Here is a 17389-nt window from a genome sequence, read left to right as displayed (position 1 = left end):
CCACCACCTAATTGGTGTGAGCGCCAAAGACCTCAGCGTGATAGCGGTTGGTCTGCAAGAACCTGCTAAGGCAACTTAGCAGGCGCGCACGATGAGCACTTACGCTCGATGGAGGCAATCTTGACTGATTTGTTCCTTTCCTTCACTACTATTCACCTCTCCTTCCATTTTTGATACATCCCGAGAGCTATTGCAACTGGAGTGGAACTTTTTCAAACACTGTTTGCATATGACAAACTCTCTCGTCTTTCTACGTCGTACCACGATTAATGGTGACATTAAAACAGATTATAAATCCTACTTGTTCTCAGAAAGGAAAAATATATGAGATGGGGAAAACTAGGCGAGTTTTTACAAACTGGCGTTCTTGTATACCTTGGTAAAGTATAAAAACAACTTAGCATTGCAAAACGACACAAAAGATTTAACAGACAAGAAAAATATCCTTTTAACTGAAGTACTGAATAAAAATGAGAGAAAATAATCAAAGTATGGTCCAGAAAACATTACAAGCGAATAATCATGCCGATCAAAGCATCAGTAGTAGCGAAGTAATCTGTTTCTGGAGACAAAAAGGTTGGGGAAAGGTTGAGATTAAGGTGGCCTTATGCCAGCTCGGTCTCTTGCTCACAGAACAGGCCATAAAATCCTTAAAAGCAACATAACTTACTCTGAAATAAACCCCAAAAAAATCCTTACTTCTAGAATATGGAGCTCTTCTTTCTTCTCCGCCTTCATGAACATTCATCCTTTTGCACTTTTCAAACCCAGACCCGTAAGAGACAAAAGGAAGGGAGGGGCCTGACCATGTGGAGCCAAGTATGACCCTCGACCTCTCAGAGAAACGAAGGTTATGGGAGTCAGGAACACAGAAGTACGCAAAAGATTAAAATGTCTGGAAGCAGATAGAAAGGAACAAGTGAGGCTCTAACTATTTATCTTCATAAATTATAAATTATGAGACTTAATAAAAACTGCTATTTATTTCCGCTAATATTTTCTTTATTATTTCCTTTGAAAAACTGTCAATTATTTCTTTTTATGAAACTGTGAAACATCTCTTTTATTCCTGACACCGTTGAACTGTGGAACAGTCTCCCTGAGGATGTGTAATTGTAACCTCAAAAGTATAAGCGAAGATGAAATGCTCTACTAACCCAAAACAAGTTATTCTCCTTGCATTTCATGATTTACCTTCATTTTCATATGCTTGTTTATTATATAATTCGTTAATTAATTTTCTTTAGTAATAATTGAATTCTTTCTTTCCATATTTCCTGTTACCTTCAGTTACTTCCTTCAAATGGGCAACATATTCGTTGGAAGCTGGAATCTCAAGTCAATGGCCACTGTGGATTTGTTCCGTATGAACAGGGTTTATCTTCTGAATAATAATAAATAATAATAACAACAATTACCAGCAAATTATTTTCTCTCAAAATCCAGTAGATATGAAAACTAATAAATAATAAATTGACACCTGAACACTGCACCTGCTAACGACATTTTCGTATTTCGAAGAATATTATTTTTTCTCTTTAAAATCCTCATTTTTGAAAATGAACATTCAAACGTAAATTTCTTTCAGTGTTTTTCAAATCTCTCTTCGTTTTCGTCTTTCAATGTTTCAACAAGAATGTTGAATCATACGAAAGTTACCTTCAAAATCAAATAAGCAAAAATACTGTACATATCTTTGTACGATGTGAAAGTTTTAAGCATCTGTAGATCACCGGCATGCACACACAGGTTTGCATACACACAAACGCACACTCTCATTCACTGTTACACACAGGGGCCTTAATTATAGTGCAGTCAAGCAAGCCGAACCCATTCTGAATTTACGACCACCAAATACGTGAAATTGGAATAAACCCGACGATGCCGAAGAAATCTGGATGTTCCAGTTACGACAGTGGCATAATGACTTCTTAGGATGAATGTGCTCGACAAAAAAAAAAAAAAAACCGACCTTTGACTTACAAGTACTGCCTTAAATATTATTAACTGTATGAAAATAATATTATACGGCATGTAACAAATTTGTTAACTGGGATTTATTTTGTTGTCAATGAGAGAGAAAGAGATATACTGGCAAGAGGGAACATACTTTTTTTTTTTTTTTTTTTTTTTTGAGCGGTGTGTATCTTTTTCATTTCTGGGAGAGTACGCAGGCTCTACCCTGACCTCTTACGGAGAATTTGGAAGAGGTTGTTCAGTACAGATGACGGAAGGAACAAAAACAGGGAGAAATAGCTTATAAAAAAAAAATACAAAATAAAAGAATAAAAACATGAATGCCCTAAAGGAGAAAAAGGTCAAATAACTTATAAGAGTGAGTCCGAAAAATGTAATGGAAGTATGATTGAAAAAAAAATTAAATATTACTTTTCAAGAGATATTACATGACCGCAGCATCTGCAGTAAAAGATATAGCTAAGCACAAGTCATCAACTATTACGCAATTAAATAAACATAACTGCAAGGAAAAAGAGATTACCGTAATATATACGAATATATTAAACAGGTTCATCGATACAATACTGAATATCGCAGAGATAATTACTACGACAAACATTTTCACACGCATTAGGCCTATATAAAGCGCGTGTGTCTGTGTGCTTGATCAGTAAAGTACCGTTTCTTCACACGACAAAAGCAAAGAATTGCTTGCTTAACTGTCAATTGGCATATCACTGTCCTCGTGAGAGAAAAGGAAGGGCGATCGATCGACAAAGGCAAGTACGCACCCACACACAATGGCGTTACATACCATTACCTTGCTCAAAAGGAGTAGTGATCCTCCCTTTACATGAATTAAGTCGTAAGTGTGAGAGGGTATATGCATCCGCATTCAAGTGCGTTCGTGCATGCGCGAAAACACAGACGCAAACAAATCGCGTGATGGCACATACTGTTCAAAGGTAAATCCAATCAGCCACACTAACCATTACGTTACGTCCGCGGCCGCGCCGGTAGGAAACTCTGCCCAGACCTCAAGCCACAGTCGATGACTTCTGTCGATGAGTCTGCAGGAATCCTGAGCAAACCAGAGACCACTCTTTAATGGCATCTACATGACGGGATTGATGTAACAAAAAAAAACGGGGAGTTTGGGAGGAAAAAAGTATCAGAAAAAAAGTAAAGGTCCCATCACGAAAATGCGGTTTGCGTCTTCCTCGGAGGTATGAGAGTCCGGAGGGCACCTCCAATTACAACCGCAAAAGGTCTAGAACCGAGAGCCGAGGAAGATATCGTCAGTCCATCCGAGGATTTTGCACTGGTAGGGGGATCGTCTTTCGACCTACGACACCTAGATACCGTCAAGGTTAGTTTCTGTTACAATACAGTAAAATATCCATTCTTACTCATGTTATCCAGGTCTTCAAACTACTTATTGATTGATATGATACAGCAAGCTGGCATCGCAGTTACCATGGTCATCGACACCAAAATCGCCCTGGGTAGTAAAATTACATAGTGTCCGGTAATAAATACTTTCGAGGATTTTATACTTTTCACATTTTTATTGCCTAAGATCTTCAGGATTTTTTTGTATATACTATTTTCTCTCAATGAGCGCGCGAAGAGACGTTATAATTTATCTTTTCGCTGTGTAGTAATAAAGACTAATAAAATGGGAACCAAATTGAAACTCACAGAAGCCCTATAAGGGATAAGTTACTCATTTCTATACATTAAACAGACTGAAAGGTCGGAGAGCAAAAAGATCATCACAAAATAAGAACAATGAGAGAAAGATGTATGATGAAGAAAAGAGGGCTTTCTGTCCCAAAAGTCAGACAATAAGACAATAGGAAAACCAGAGGCAGGGAAAGAATTCCACAGTTTGGTGACAGAAGAGGAGAAAGTCACCTACCGTACGCTCTAAGGATTTGTCCGTTGGAAGGAATCAGTTTTCGAGGTGATCAGTGGTTTGAATTGAGTATGTACAGCAAAATAAGATGCGTTGTACTGAGAAGTAATAGTTGAGGAGGTTGGACAGCTAAGGTGAAGAATTTCTGCAGAATAACAAGTTAGGATGCATGGCTTGCTACCACTGATATACCAATGGTACCATGGATTTACAAACAAATTACAACCACTAAATAGACAATGGACGACAATTATATGGCGACAGGGACACGAAAAGCACCGCCAAAAGATGTTTCGAAGACATCAAAACGTCACATGTCCTGGGAAACAGATTCAGTTCATCTCACCGGAAGTGAGGTTTTCCCACAGATTTTCCCACAGCCTCTGTGGTTAATCGAAAACCCCTAGTCATAAAGTATTGGAGGAATTTTACCTCTATCAAAAAGTCATTGATGATTTGGGTTTGAAATACTGAATGGAGAAAAAAAACTCACAGGTAAAGGTTGTCAATGATAATTATCCTTTGGACCTGGGAAGACTATGAATAAAAATGTATGACACTGGATGACTACTTCGCATTAATGTAAGATGTATTTATCCTCTACTGAAATAAGGGATGATTCATCGTTAGAATTGTCCTGTTTATATTTACTCCATGAATGCAAGGAAAAATCAATAATCTATAAGATTAAATAACATTCTTCACAATAGTTTATAATATGTTTACTACGTAAAAGTCTAGATTTCAAGACCTTTGTCATCAAAAAGAGCCTTGCTAAATTATTAAAGAAAATAACATTTTAAGACACTCATTTGCATTTAGACCAAACGCAATAATGAACAACTGAGGCTTAAAGGTTAATTGAGCTCAATCAAAAATAGGAAAAATACCTTATAGGAGATAAATTTTTCATGCCGTAGAAACTGAGAGAGAGAGAGAGAGAGAGAGAGAGAGAGAGAGAGAGAGAGAGAGAGAGAGAGAGAGAGAGAGAGAGAGAGAGAGCCCTATAAACAAAGTAGATTACCGAGTTCAAGCAACCCAGAGAAGTTCTTAAGAGTTCCAATTAACCTGGTTTGCTTGCAACAGCGCAATTTCCAATCAAAATTGTCAAGAGTTTAAAGCCTGGGGTGTTCAATTCCCAAAGTAGTATCTGCAAGAAAAAAAATGAAATTAAATTAATCCGAGTTAACCTCATAGGCAACAGTTTTAAAAGCTTCAAATAACGATATACAAAGTGCATTGTTATACATGTATTTATCTTTCGTGTGGGTAACAGATATTCTATTGATGAAGAATTCCGTGTTTAAGAATCACTACACAAAGTAGTTGATAATAATAAAAGCTGAATGCAACTGCAAAATTATTTGTAGATTCCCATCGTTTTCCACGGGGCAACTGCACTAGTTTCTCGTGTCCTACTGAGTTTTCCGAATGAATAAGTAATTAGTAATTCCATGTTTTGCACATTTAAAGAGTAATTATTCTAGACACAAACCGACAGGCTTACAATGCAATCCTTTCACTACTGCAGGTCCTATGGCATCAGTATTTTTTTTATAACATAAATTTTACTTCAGTGCTTTTTTAATGGGCAGAAAAAAGGGCTAATGTCATCATTCTACACAGGGTGAAGTATGGTTGTGTTAGGTGGGTTGGGGGGGGAGGTGATATCGAAGCATTTCTGTACCTGAAAACAGAAGGCAAATGTTAACCTGAGAATTACCTCTGTACAAGCACCTAACAAAACATCATCGTCACTTTAGAAACAAAACCAAAATAAAAGAGACATAAGAAGTACAATAAATGTGCAATGAACACGCGCCATATATAATATATAAAGTTCCACAGAATTGGAAAAATGAAAATTAAATCTTAATAAATTCAAACCCCAACTAGAACAGAATTCGACCATTTGTGAATCATCTTGAAGGTCGGAAGCCTTAAGTGCAAATGACAACTGTAGACAGATAGACAGACAAACAGACAGGCGGACATAAAGACAGAATTTCATCCCATAAACCGGATTTCGTAATTGTTCTTTTCCAATTAGCTAAAAAAAAATATCAAAATCGGAAGTCAGCAAAGGCTCACATTATTGTAACTAAAATTGAGATACTTTTACTCTTTAAGTTTTATTTTCAGTGGTTTCCGCTTATGTACGAAGTGAGATCATAATTATAGCACATTCTCTCTCTCTCTCTCTCTCTCTCTCTCTCTCTCTCTCTCTCTCTCTCTCTCTCTCTCTAAATGAATAAATAAATAAATCACAAGGACGGATTGCACAACGCAAACTAACGTGGAAAGCATTATCCCTATTTCAAAAAGAACGGAAATGAATCCAAGCTAAAACATCCTCCCCTCACCCGCTCCCCCCCCCCCCCCACCCCACACAACCCCATAGTCGAGTTATCATTTACGCCTCCTTTGCTTTCTTCAGTCTTCGTTCGTGAATCAGTCAGGTAGAGATGCTACCCCCAATCCATTACGTGACGACTAGGAAGTATTTTGGAATTAGCACAACAATGCCAAGCTGATATTCTCAAAATATTTTTCAAGGATTCAGAAGTGTCGTGCCCAGGAAACTACCTGGGCGATAAGCGTCGCTGATTACGACATATTGTATAGTCAAGACATTATTTCCACTAAGACGTTATTACAAATGGAAATTATACGCATTCCTTCTAAACACAACGCGAACTTTGTATTCATATATGTACCACTGTAGCCTGAGATCGGTGACCTGAAGTTTTGTAACGGTAATTTATTCAGTCTGTAAACCATGTAGTCAGATGCAGCTGTTACTGTCCGATTAGTGTACCTTTTTCATTTACTGTGTAAAAATAAATCTAAGACCTACAAATTTTGTAGACTTGGAACCCTAAGTCTATACCATGCCCGACAGACCAGTGAATCCCATAACAAAGATTTATGATTTTAAAGCCAGTCTAAAATCATTTGTAGACACAATATTAGCCCCAGCATTTTCACATAAAATCTTATTTCTTGACATTTTCCATAGCCAAAAGCCAAATACAAAAAATTAACAAAACAGACACATCAACGTGGTATCCCGATGTACTGGCATGGTGTCGTGGTGCCATTGTCTCCTAAATTAATGGGTTTCAGCACCCCGTGGCGCCAGGCTCTGTCTTTTCGAAAATATGACACCGAAATCATTGCGCGCAAATCTCGATTTCCTAAAAATGGGATCCAAATTGCCAAGAAGGGTGGATATATAATTCTGCCATCGCCATCAGGCATACCTCGCCTCAGGAATGTCTTTTTTTACATCTTCCCAGAATTATTGACTTCCGCGTCTTTAACTTCTATTTTTGATCTTGTGCCTTATAAAGACTCTCAGCTAGGTTTAGTTTGAAGAACAGGATCTTGTTTTCCATTTATAATCTTTATTTTGATCTTCAGCAAGACCTCATAGCAGCAGAGATGACAACAAATCGCCTGACGCCCTTAGTCTTAATAACGGCTTTACTGGTGATCCTCCTTGAGATGGGGACATGCGCAGCTACTGCTTCAGGGGCGGCCGCCGTGAAGGGTGAGGGAGATCGCCGATTAGGGGAAGGGACCAAGACTGCTGCTGACAATGACCAATTCACCTTGACGGAGTCGCTGCTGATGAATCTCCTGACGATCCAAAGGCAGGTGCTTCACAAAGTAACAAGCGTCGCGTCAGATACGAAGGTAAGGTCCGGAGGGTAATAAACGTTTATAGTCCACATCCTTCAACAAGGTAAGGTAAAAGAAAACAAATGTATTTTTTTTTTTTTTACAAATCAACTTCTTTTATAGAGGTGCCTCTATAGGGGGTGAAAGTAAAACGTTCACAGTAGACATCTTCCAACAAGGCAAGAAGGGGAACGAAAGCTTTTTTCTATTATTGGGGTATTGTCGGAAAAGTAAACGTTTGCAACGTAGAGTGGAAAAGGTGAGCGCTTATAACAGACTTATTTCACTATGACTTAGGTAAAAATAAGCTCATTCCACGAAGGCAACGCTGGAAAGGTAAACGTCTGTTACCTTTTCCCTTTTTATTCTTGAAAACTTTAATTCTTCACTTTGATAAGAAAAAATATAAAGCAAGGTGAGATACATAAATGTTTCTGGCTTTTTTTATATTTAAGCGAAAAATTACTCTTCTGGTGAGGACCCATTTACTGAAACCAAAAAAAAAAAAACACAAAATTCAGTTCAATTCACTAATTTCCTAAAAAAAAAAAAAAAAAATCTATTAATTTTTCCCTATGCTTACATACAGTCTGTTTCGTGAAGGCAAGTCTATCAAAAAAATCTATAAATAAAAAACTTAGGAAACCACTTACACTGCATAGCGCATAAACAATGTTTCTTAATGAACATAAAAATTTCTCGGTTTTTCTGCAAGGTAAAAATAAGGTCAAGACTCAAAATTACAATAAATCTAACTGCAAGACTTCTTCTTTATGAATGGAACCAAAAGAAATATCAAAAAAAAAAGTGAAACGGATATGTCGTGGTTTACCGGACGGAGGCTGTTCAGAAAACATTAATTATCCGACAGGAAGTCCTCTGACTTTGCTCTTTTCCTTTATTTCCGGCAATGAAGAGAGTCGAGAAGGCGAGACAAACAAAATTACTGGGAAATGGGATTTCCAAGGATAAAACATTCACGGGTTTCTTTATTTTCATATATATTAAAAAAAAAAAAAAAAAAAAAAAAAAAAAAAAAAACAAGAAAACCCATACTACAAAAGTCTACTTCTAAAAAACAAGGTTATTTTAGGAGCCTATGTTGGTATTTTCAGCTTACAAAGAATGCAACCAAAAACACAAAATACTCTTTAACAATATCACTTCGGTGGGTAGTACCGTCAGTACACCCCACTCGGTGCACTGTGGGCATCACTTAAAGTTCTTTGCAGCTCCCCTTCGGCCCCTAGCTGCAACCCTTTTCATTCCTTTTACTGTGCCACCGCTCATATTCTCCTTCTTCCATCTTTCTTTCCATTCTCTCCTAACAATTGTTTCAAAATGCAATAGAGAGATTTTCCTCCCGTCGCACCTTTAAAACCTTTTTACTCTCAATTTTCCTCTCAGCTCTGAACGATCTCGATGGGCCCAGTACTTGGCATTTGGCATAAGTTTTCTATTCAATTTCCATTTTAGAAATAGATTAAGAATTAAAACCTTTTTTCACATATGATTCTTCCTAACCTCCATAACTTTTCTCTGATATTTTCTTCCACGGTACTCTCTCCCACAGACAGCTGACATTACCCTCCCATACAATTTTTAGTAGAACTGAACACAATTTTTAGTAGAACTGAACTATCAGTTTTTCTCTTCCTTATTTTCTAAGGTTCACCTTTCCTGGAATTCCTATTTCTTTCGATTAAATGCCAGCCCGGAAAGTACCATGGAATTTTTCCTTACAATATTCTTTTGAACTATATGCATTCATTAATTTCGTTATTTAACGATACTCTTCAATTATTATTCTACTGACATTTTTGCATAAATCTGGAGAATAAATATTATAAGAAATATTCTCTTCATTAAATTCACTTTACCACAATAAAAATTTGATTATACAAAAAGAAAGTAACTGAAGAAATCTGATAATCTTAGGAAATTATCTTCTCCCCGACCCTACTTTGTGTAGGAAAGTGGAGAAGATAATCTACTGAGAGGAATATATTCGATATTGCAGCACCTAAAAGAAAATGCTTTCGGAATGCAACTGCAAACATTTATTGTCGAGTCTGCTACTGTTTTTGTTCAATAAAAACCTCCACTCCTTTATTCTTTTAACCACCAATCCCTAAACGCCAGCATTTTCTGCCATTTTTCTAGTGTTTCTTAAGATTATCAGATATCTTTGGTTACATATTTTTGGATCATCAAATGTTCTTGGTAATAAAGTAAATTTAATGCACAGTACCTATCTTATAATATACAATAAAGTAAAAGAAGCAATCTTTGTTATTTCCTCAAGGTCCCGACGCAAATTTAAAACACGTAACGTCTTTGCTATTATCCAGATGTCTGTATAATAATAATAATAATAATAATAATAATAATAATAAATAATAATAATAATAATAATAATAATAATAATATGTAACTGATGAGACAAGGAAAAGTGTCTGTCTTTTTGCTTCCTTCCTGAATAGAGACAGGCTCTGAAACATAATATAGTTTTTAATTCAGTAGCAACTGAGAAGGATGTCAGTCTGACATTACACCTCATCAGAATTCAAAGAAACTTCATGAGTAATCAGTTATTGAGAGGGTTTATTATTATTATTATTATTATTAGTAGTAGTAGTAGTAGTAGTAGTAGTAGTAGTAGTAGTAGTAGTAGTAGTAGTAGTATCTAGGTAACGAAATCCACAGTGATAATAATCTGTAACTATTTTGATGAATCGAAGTTCCTTTACCCACAGATTTCGGAAACACGTTACAGAATATCATTATGATCATTTAAGTGAACCACACTAGTTAATCATCCGAACTTTTGATGGCTAAAGATACATAACCGATATTCTGACATCTTCAGCCAAGCATCACACCGATCTCCCAACACGCTGACAGCGCATGACTTTAATTACAGAACATAACGATGGTGCAAATGGAGTACCTGGTGAAAACGATCACCCAGCTGGAATGGGAATTGCAGAACGAGAGGAATAAACTCCAGGAATTCAAGGATCAAGTGTATCACCTTCAGCATCAGGTACGTGAAAGACTTTCTCTCTCTCTCTCTCTCTCTCTCTCTCTCTCTCTCTCTCTCTCTCTCTCTCTCTCTCTCTCTCTCTCTCTCTCTCCAACAATTTTTCAATGTAACCCGTGTACGTTATGCTACAGTGTTGGACCGTTCTTTAATTTGAAAAACTCTTATCTATAGCTAATTTAATTAACACGCATATTTCATTTGTTAAACATCCCATTTTTGCTCGATGAAAGTATTATTAAGTTAATAGCTTTCCTCTGAAACAATATTGATAAACGTATTTAGTTTTATTAATCATCAGTTTCATAGAATCATATTTATCTGGAGATGACTTTCCTCAACAGGTCAACAACCTACAGAACCAGTTGGCATTTGAATTGAATTTCAGCGAACCGGTAACAAGTAAGCAATCTTGTACTTCCTTTTTATTAGTTGTTAAAGTGTCAAAAATAATACTAAGAAAAACCTTGTAGAGAAGCAATCGGGGTAGGGGGGGGGAGGGGAACATACATCAATTTAAGTCATTGTTGTGGCTGTTACTAAATTAAAATAAATGATGATATATGCAAGGAACATTTATAATCATTAAACGGTCTTCAGTTGTCCATGAATATGGATATGAACCAGTGACCTAGCTTTTTCTGCGTTTTATCTTATCGTTTTTTTTTTCACTAAGCATTGATGAGCGCTCAAAAACATTTTGAGCACTCCTTGAGTTCAGGTTACCGTTCCACTAAAATTATTCATCACAGTCTGCTTTTTGCTATCGCTCCAAAGCGGAAATTTCGAAAACTCAGAATCCAGGATTTTGTTTCAGATATTGCTAGTGACGATAATTCAGCAACCCAGATCGGAGTAATTAATGATGAAAGAGATATGAGATTAAAAAGACAAAGATATAAGGTAAAATAAGATATTTTTTAAATTAAGCAATACGAAACTTTGAATATTCACAACCGCTCTTGAGAATCGATTAGGAATCATATCCACAAAATAGATCATCTTTGAACGCATACTGGAAATCATAGTAATTTTTGTGCTCCCAAATTATTATTATTATTATTAATTATTATTATTATTATTATATTTTATTATTCTTATTATTATTATATAATTAATAGAATAATAATAATAATAATAATAATAATAATAAGCAATAATAATAATATAATAATAATAATAAGTAATAATATGCCAGTGGAAACTGTGCCCATAATCATAGGAACACTAAGCACGATCCAAAGATCCCTGAAAAGGAACCTGGAAAAACTACATGCCGAAGTAGCTCCAGGACTCGTGCAAAAGAGCGTGCTATCAGAAACAGCGCACAGAGTAAAAAAATTAAGTGATGGACCCCTAAGGAGGCAGGATGCAAACCGGAACCCCATACTGTAAATACCGCCCAGTCGATGACTGAGATATTATAATAATAATAATAATAATAATAATAATAAATCAATAATAATAATAATAATAATAATAATAATAATACCATGGAACACCAGAGTAAAAGAGAAAGAGAAAAAAGATTGATAACTATCAAGACCTGAAAATGGAAATAAGAAGGATATGGGATATGCCAGAGGAAATTGTACTCAAAATCATAGGAATACTTAACTGGCACGAGCCCAAGATCTCTGAAATTGAACCTGGAAAAACTAGATGCCGAAGTAGTTCCAGGACTCATGCAGAAGAGTGTGCTCCTAGAAACAGAACACATAGTGAGAAAAGTGATGGACTCCTAAGGAGGCAGGACGCAGCCCGAAACCCCACACTATAAAAACCACACAGTCGAATAGGATGACTGTGATAGACAAAAATAATAATAATAATAATAATAATATAATAAATCTTTCAATTTTCCGAATAATTCATCTTTTTTTTCATTAAAACTGGACAACAATGGGGCAACTTTATATTTTGATAGAGAGAAATATAGCATTGTATGTACACTGGTCTATGTTTTGTCCTATTTTAACGTAAAAAAGAAAATCATCATACGGAAAATTGAGAGCACTCAATTTAAAATCAATTTAAGCTAATTTTTGTTACATTTCGCTTTTTGAATGCTTAATATTCAATTCCATACTAAATTATTTATTCCATTCATCATAAACATGGGAATGACACGATATTCTTTATGCTGTTCAACTGACCCAAATAACAGACTTCATTTACGAGTCTTGTTTAACAAAGTAAATCAACCTAACCAAGTACTTATTTATCACTACTATTTATTTGGTCTACCTAAACAACTCGAGTTGTCCATTCCCTCAGGTACAACCAAACGTCCCCAACCTGTCATCATCATCAATAACAGCGGTAAGTTATTTCCTTTCATTCATTCTCTTGGCTAAGGCTGTTGGAGAAAGGTATATTTAGATAAAGTTGTTTTTAGGGGAAAAGCAAGAGCTTTGCTCTTCTAATATTTAACGTGGCTAGGCGTATGTATTCCTGATTTTCATTACATAAATGCATTCAAGAATTTTTAAGAAATATCTAAAAAATAAAATCACGTCAAAAGGTTATTTCCGTACATTTTACCATAAACGCAGACATGTGTTGATAAGGTATGTGCATTATGTCCAAAAGAATTGGAGAATTACTTGTTCAAACATCCTTTCATTTTTTTCGACTTGGAGAGTAAGCGAAATGTATTAGAGACACTGTATTCTTAAGATTAGTGTACCCTACGTATATATACTAAGCATTGAAAAACATTTTACTTTGTCAAATTTGAATTCATTTGCTGAGTTTTATCGTCTAATATACAAATATGAATGAAAAAAAAAAACATTACCTCTGCCTGGACCAAATAAGCAAATAACAATAAATAGTTATATTTTTCATATATTTCTCCTTCTATGTATGAAATGTTCAATGTTCACATATTTCTCATGATAATAGTATTCTTGTGTTTAGAAAATGACGTCATTGATATCTCATACCGTATTTTATGCAAATAACACTTTGTTCCCATTTTACACACACACACACACACACACACATAATATATATGACAACGATGGCTTGGCCGTCCTTCGTACAGTCCCTATAATGAGTATGAAAACCCTATCTGCTTGGATTAGAACTATGAGAAGGGGTGCTGAAGATGAATGGAGATGTGCGGAATACAACAAACAAAAGAGAGATGAGTGGCGAAATGGCACAGAGGCCCTTTGCGTTACACGGTACTAGACGCGATAATAATAATATGTAGCTAAATTGACGCTTTTACATATGGAAGATTCATCCCTATTCTACCTACATTTACTTTTTTCTATTTGTATCAGAATGTAGCCCTTATTACGAAGCCGTTGGCGACAGCTGCCTAAAGTTTGTGTTCACCGAAGCCAAGACCTGGCATGACGCAAGGAGGCAGTGTCAGTTAGACGGAGGAGACCTAGCAGCCAAATACGATCCTGACCTCGTGACCCTGAGGCTGCGAGGAGAGCCTGGTAGGTTGTGCTTGCCTTGAGAGAGAGAGAGAGAGAGAGAGAGAGAGAGAGAGAGAGAGAGAGAGAGAGAGAGAGAGAATTTTATATTAAAATGTCAAGAGGAAGAAGGCACTTTGCATTAAAAAGTCTGAGGGGCGGGGGAACTTCCTGGTATTCTTGCAACAATATCTTCGAGACTTTTAGCTCCGCAATAGAGAGAGAGAGAGAGAGAGAGAGAGAGAGAGAGAGAGAGAGAGAGAGAGAGAGAGAGAGAGCCACTAATGTCGAAATCTAGAGTCAAACTGCAGAGCAGGAAACGTGGACTCTCCTAACAAATTGTGTATTTCTGCAACCCAGTCCAGAACATCATCGTCGGGGCGTCGAATCTCTACGCCAACGGACACTGGTGGTGGCTGAAGACAGGGGCCGCCGTGAAGCCCGAGTACTTCGCCCCTGGGAAGCCAGGAGGAGAGGCATGTGGGGCTCTGTCCCGACAGTTCGATTATCGCATGGTGGATGTCAACTGCGCAGCCAAACTGCCTTATATCTGCCAGATCATCCAAGAGAATTTGTGGGTGAGAGAGTGAGGCTTTGAACCAAGAGGCTATGGATCTTCATCTCAACTTGTATGTTAAATGAAAATAAAATAACTAAATAAATAAAGTGATAATAATAATAATAATAATAACAATAATAATAATAATAATAATAATAATAATAATAATAATAATAATAGTCAGTAACTGTCATAAGGACTTCATTTTAATCGTAAAACGAATAAAAACCTTGCAAATATTAATAACAATAATAACAAAACACTAACCAAAGCTCACCTCCGTCAACATTATATCCCAAAATTCCACCAAGAATTATAAAAATTTCTGCTTTAACTTTTAACAACATAATGATCAGTGAGTTCTCTCTAAACAATTAAATTGGGAGGAAAAATTAACCAGTTATATGCTTTTTTATCTCTGAAATAAAATTCGTTTGGTAAACAGTTTATCATTGTTTCCTAAGGAATGGCTGTATTACAAGAGAATATGTTTTAAGTGATGTTTTTCCTGGGTAGTGGATTAATGTGGCTTTTCTTAGCAACATTCACTGAACAGGATAGAAGAGAGGATTTAGCCTTGGTGGGCAACTTTTTATTAACCTGTAAAAATGCCTCGCTAAGATGTCTTGTTGGACGATTTGAGAATAAGAGCAAAGGTTTTTTTCAAGTGCGTGTGTGTGTTTGTGTGTGTGTGTGAAATATTCATTCTTTATAGAGGAAAATGAGGGCAAAAAAAAATTAGAGAAAAGAACGCAAATCGTCCATCAAGACGTATTAGACACAAAGACGAATAATTACTGACCTTAACGAGGCATTTTTACTTCTTAATAAAATGAGATGACAGACAAAGGAAAGTCATGACCAGATTGACCAAGCATTAATTTAAATATATGGGTGGTGGATGACAGTTGTGGGTCGCAGCTGAGGTGTGGAGAGAGTGATTGAAAACCTCATCAAATATGTATTATTATATCACCGTAAAGAAAACGGGAGGATTTCCAAGAGGCAAGATAGTATTTATCATCTCTCTCTCTCTCTCTCTCTCTCTCTCTCTCTCTCTCTCTCTCTCTCTCTCAGCGCGCGCGCGCTGACATACACACACATACACACACACACACACACACACACACATGAACAGACTAACCGATAAAAAAAAAAAAAAAAAAAAAAAATTCATCAAACCTTCGGATCGTCAGGTCAACGATCCTGCCTCAAGGAATTTATGACGGTTGTAAATTGATACTCACAGTTACAAGGTCGCTTTTTTATCTCGAGTTCGCTGAATTTTGCAATAAAACACAAGTTGAAAATAATAAGCTGCACTATCTGTTTCATGATTACTTGGCATGTTCAGTTAATCAATGTTTCAAATGCGATATATATATATATATATATATATATATATATATAATTAATATAATATATATATAGATATATATGATATATATAGTATATATATATATTATATATATATATCTATATATATATAAAGCATATATAAAGCTAGTGTAGTGTCCAGGTGTAATGAACTCAAGTGATGCCATGTCCATGTAGTACTCAACATCTTGGCCTGGTATTTGGATTCCCTGTTGAAATTATACACTTTATCTAGGCCTATACTTGTGACTTGAAATAACGTTATTTGAACTACCAGGCTGAGATACTAAGAACAAGGGTTAAAAGCCTTCCATAAGCGTTATGCACTAAATTTACTTTGAGTTAGGTTTATGTTCACCTACTCGGATGGCGTTATAGAACATGAAATATAGTTATGATCAACAGTCCTTGGTCTAAGCCACACTCTCAAAAATTAATAGAGTACGATTATCGGTTATTCTGAAATGACGATACCCAATGATATGGCTTGCATGGAAAAGTGTCGGAATAACCGATAATAATCCAAAAATGTAAGTGGTCCAGAAAATATACTTGTCAGTGTAAAAGTGTTAACTATATATAATGGAAATAAAATAAAGGCTAAAACAAATTATAACTAAGTTATCATATTTTTCACTTTCATACGCTCACTTTTTTAGTTATCATGACATTTCTATCAAGATCGGCATAGCCAGGAATTTATTCCTCAGAACCTTATGGAATTGATCCCCGGATTTCCTGGAAAAGGTTGACAGGCTTATTTATAAAAAGAAAGGGCGGGGTTACAGTTTGTTGGTCTTTGTAGAATGTTCTTTGAGCAAAAAAGACAAGAGCTAATCCAAAGTGGAGATTTATATTCCTCGTTAACATACAATTTTACTATAAAAATTATTAATGATAAATCAATTTTGTTAAAAGATTAAAGAATATATTAATGAAAGTGTTATCCCTTCAACTTTATCATAGAAAACAAACTATTGAAGAAAACTTTATTTTAACGTAAACTACGATAACTTACTTAGGTATGGATGATTTAAAACTTATTTATAGTTTTTATTTTATTCCCTTAATGTATAGTTATGGCTAGTTACCGTTTACACTAACAAGTATATTTTCTGGACCAATTGAAAATACAGCTTTTAATACAGAGAAAACTTTGGAAGTTTGAAATTATTTACTAGGACATGTCACGTATGACTGTGAGGGTACGGTTGTTGTCAAAGAACTGCAGCCATCACAAACTGATGTGGGCATTTCTACAGGCCTAAAGGTAACATATTAGCTGGGTGGGCGACTACCCACCTACAAAAAATACCAGTGGCGACTACCATGGGGAGATGAATGGCTAATTGTTCCTTCGATGGCTGACATCGCTATCTTTACCATCGCTTCCTGAGCCATCGGTCCTGGTAATA

The 17389-nt window shown here is 35.9% G+C and overlaps 1 protein-coding gene across 1 annotated transcript; it reads left to right on the top strand.

Annotated features, from left to right (window-relative positions):
- The first annotated feature begins 3187 nt into the window (after nucleotides 1-3187).
- On the top strand, nucleotides 3188-14998 carry LOC135222090 (uncharacterized). Its single transcript, XM_064260261.1, has 7 exons — nucleotides 3188-3328; nucleotides 7301-7576; nucleotides 10485-10607; nucleotides 10949-11006; nucleotides 12882-12926; nucleotides 13898-14062; nucleotides 14399-14998. Exons 1-7 carry the CDS (start codon nucleotides 3188-3190, stop codon nucleotides 14626-14628), a joined length of 1038 nt encoding a protein of 345 aa, XP_064116331.1. The 3' UTR covers nucleotides 14629-14998.
- The last annotated feature ends 2391 nt before the right edge of the window (nucleotides 14999-17389 follow it).

This window comes from Macrobrachium nipponense, chromosome 3 (assembly GCF_015104395.2).
Source record: "Macrobrachium nipponense isolate FS-2020 chromosome 3, ASM1510439v2, whole genome shotgun sequence".
Lineage (NCBI taxonomy): Eukaryota > Metazoa > Arthropoda > Malacostraca > Decapoda > Palaemonidae > Macrobrachium > Macrobrachium nipponense.
Note: the sequence above shows the minus strand (reverse complement) of the source record. Positions and strands in the feature narration are given on the sequence as shown.

What these genes read in the sequence shown, in the direction of transcription:
- LOC135222090 (XM_064260261.1), top strand. Translation starts at nt 3,188, where the DNA reads ATGAGAGTCCGGAGGGCACCTCCAATTACAACCGCAAAAGGTCTAGAA. An exon ending in GCGTCGCGTCAGATACGAAG is followed by an intron (nt 7,577 to 10,484) that starts GTAAGGTCCGGA and finishes CTTTAATTACAG; the next exon opens with AACATAACGATGGTGCAAAT. An exon ending in GAGGCTGCGAGGAGAGCCTG is followed by an intron (nt 14,063 to 14,398) that starts GTAGGTTGTGCT and finishes TCTGCAACCCAG; the next exon opens with TCCAGAACATCATCGTCGGG.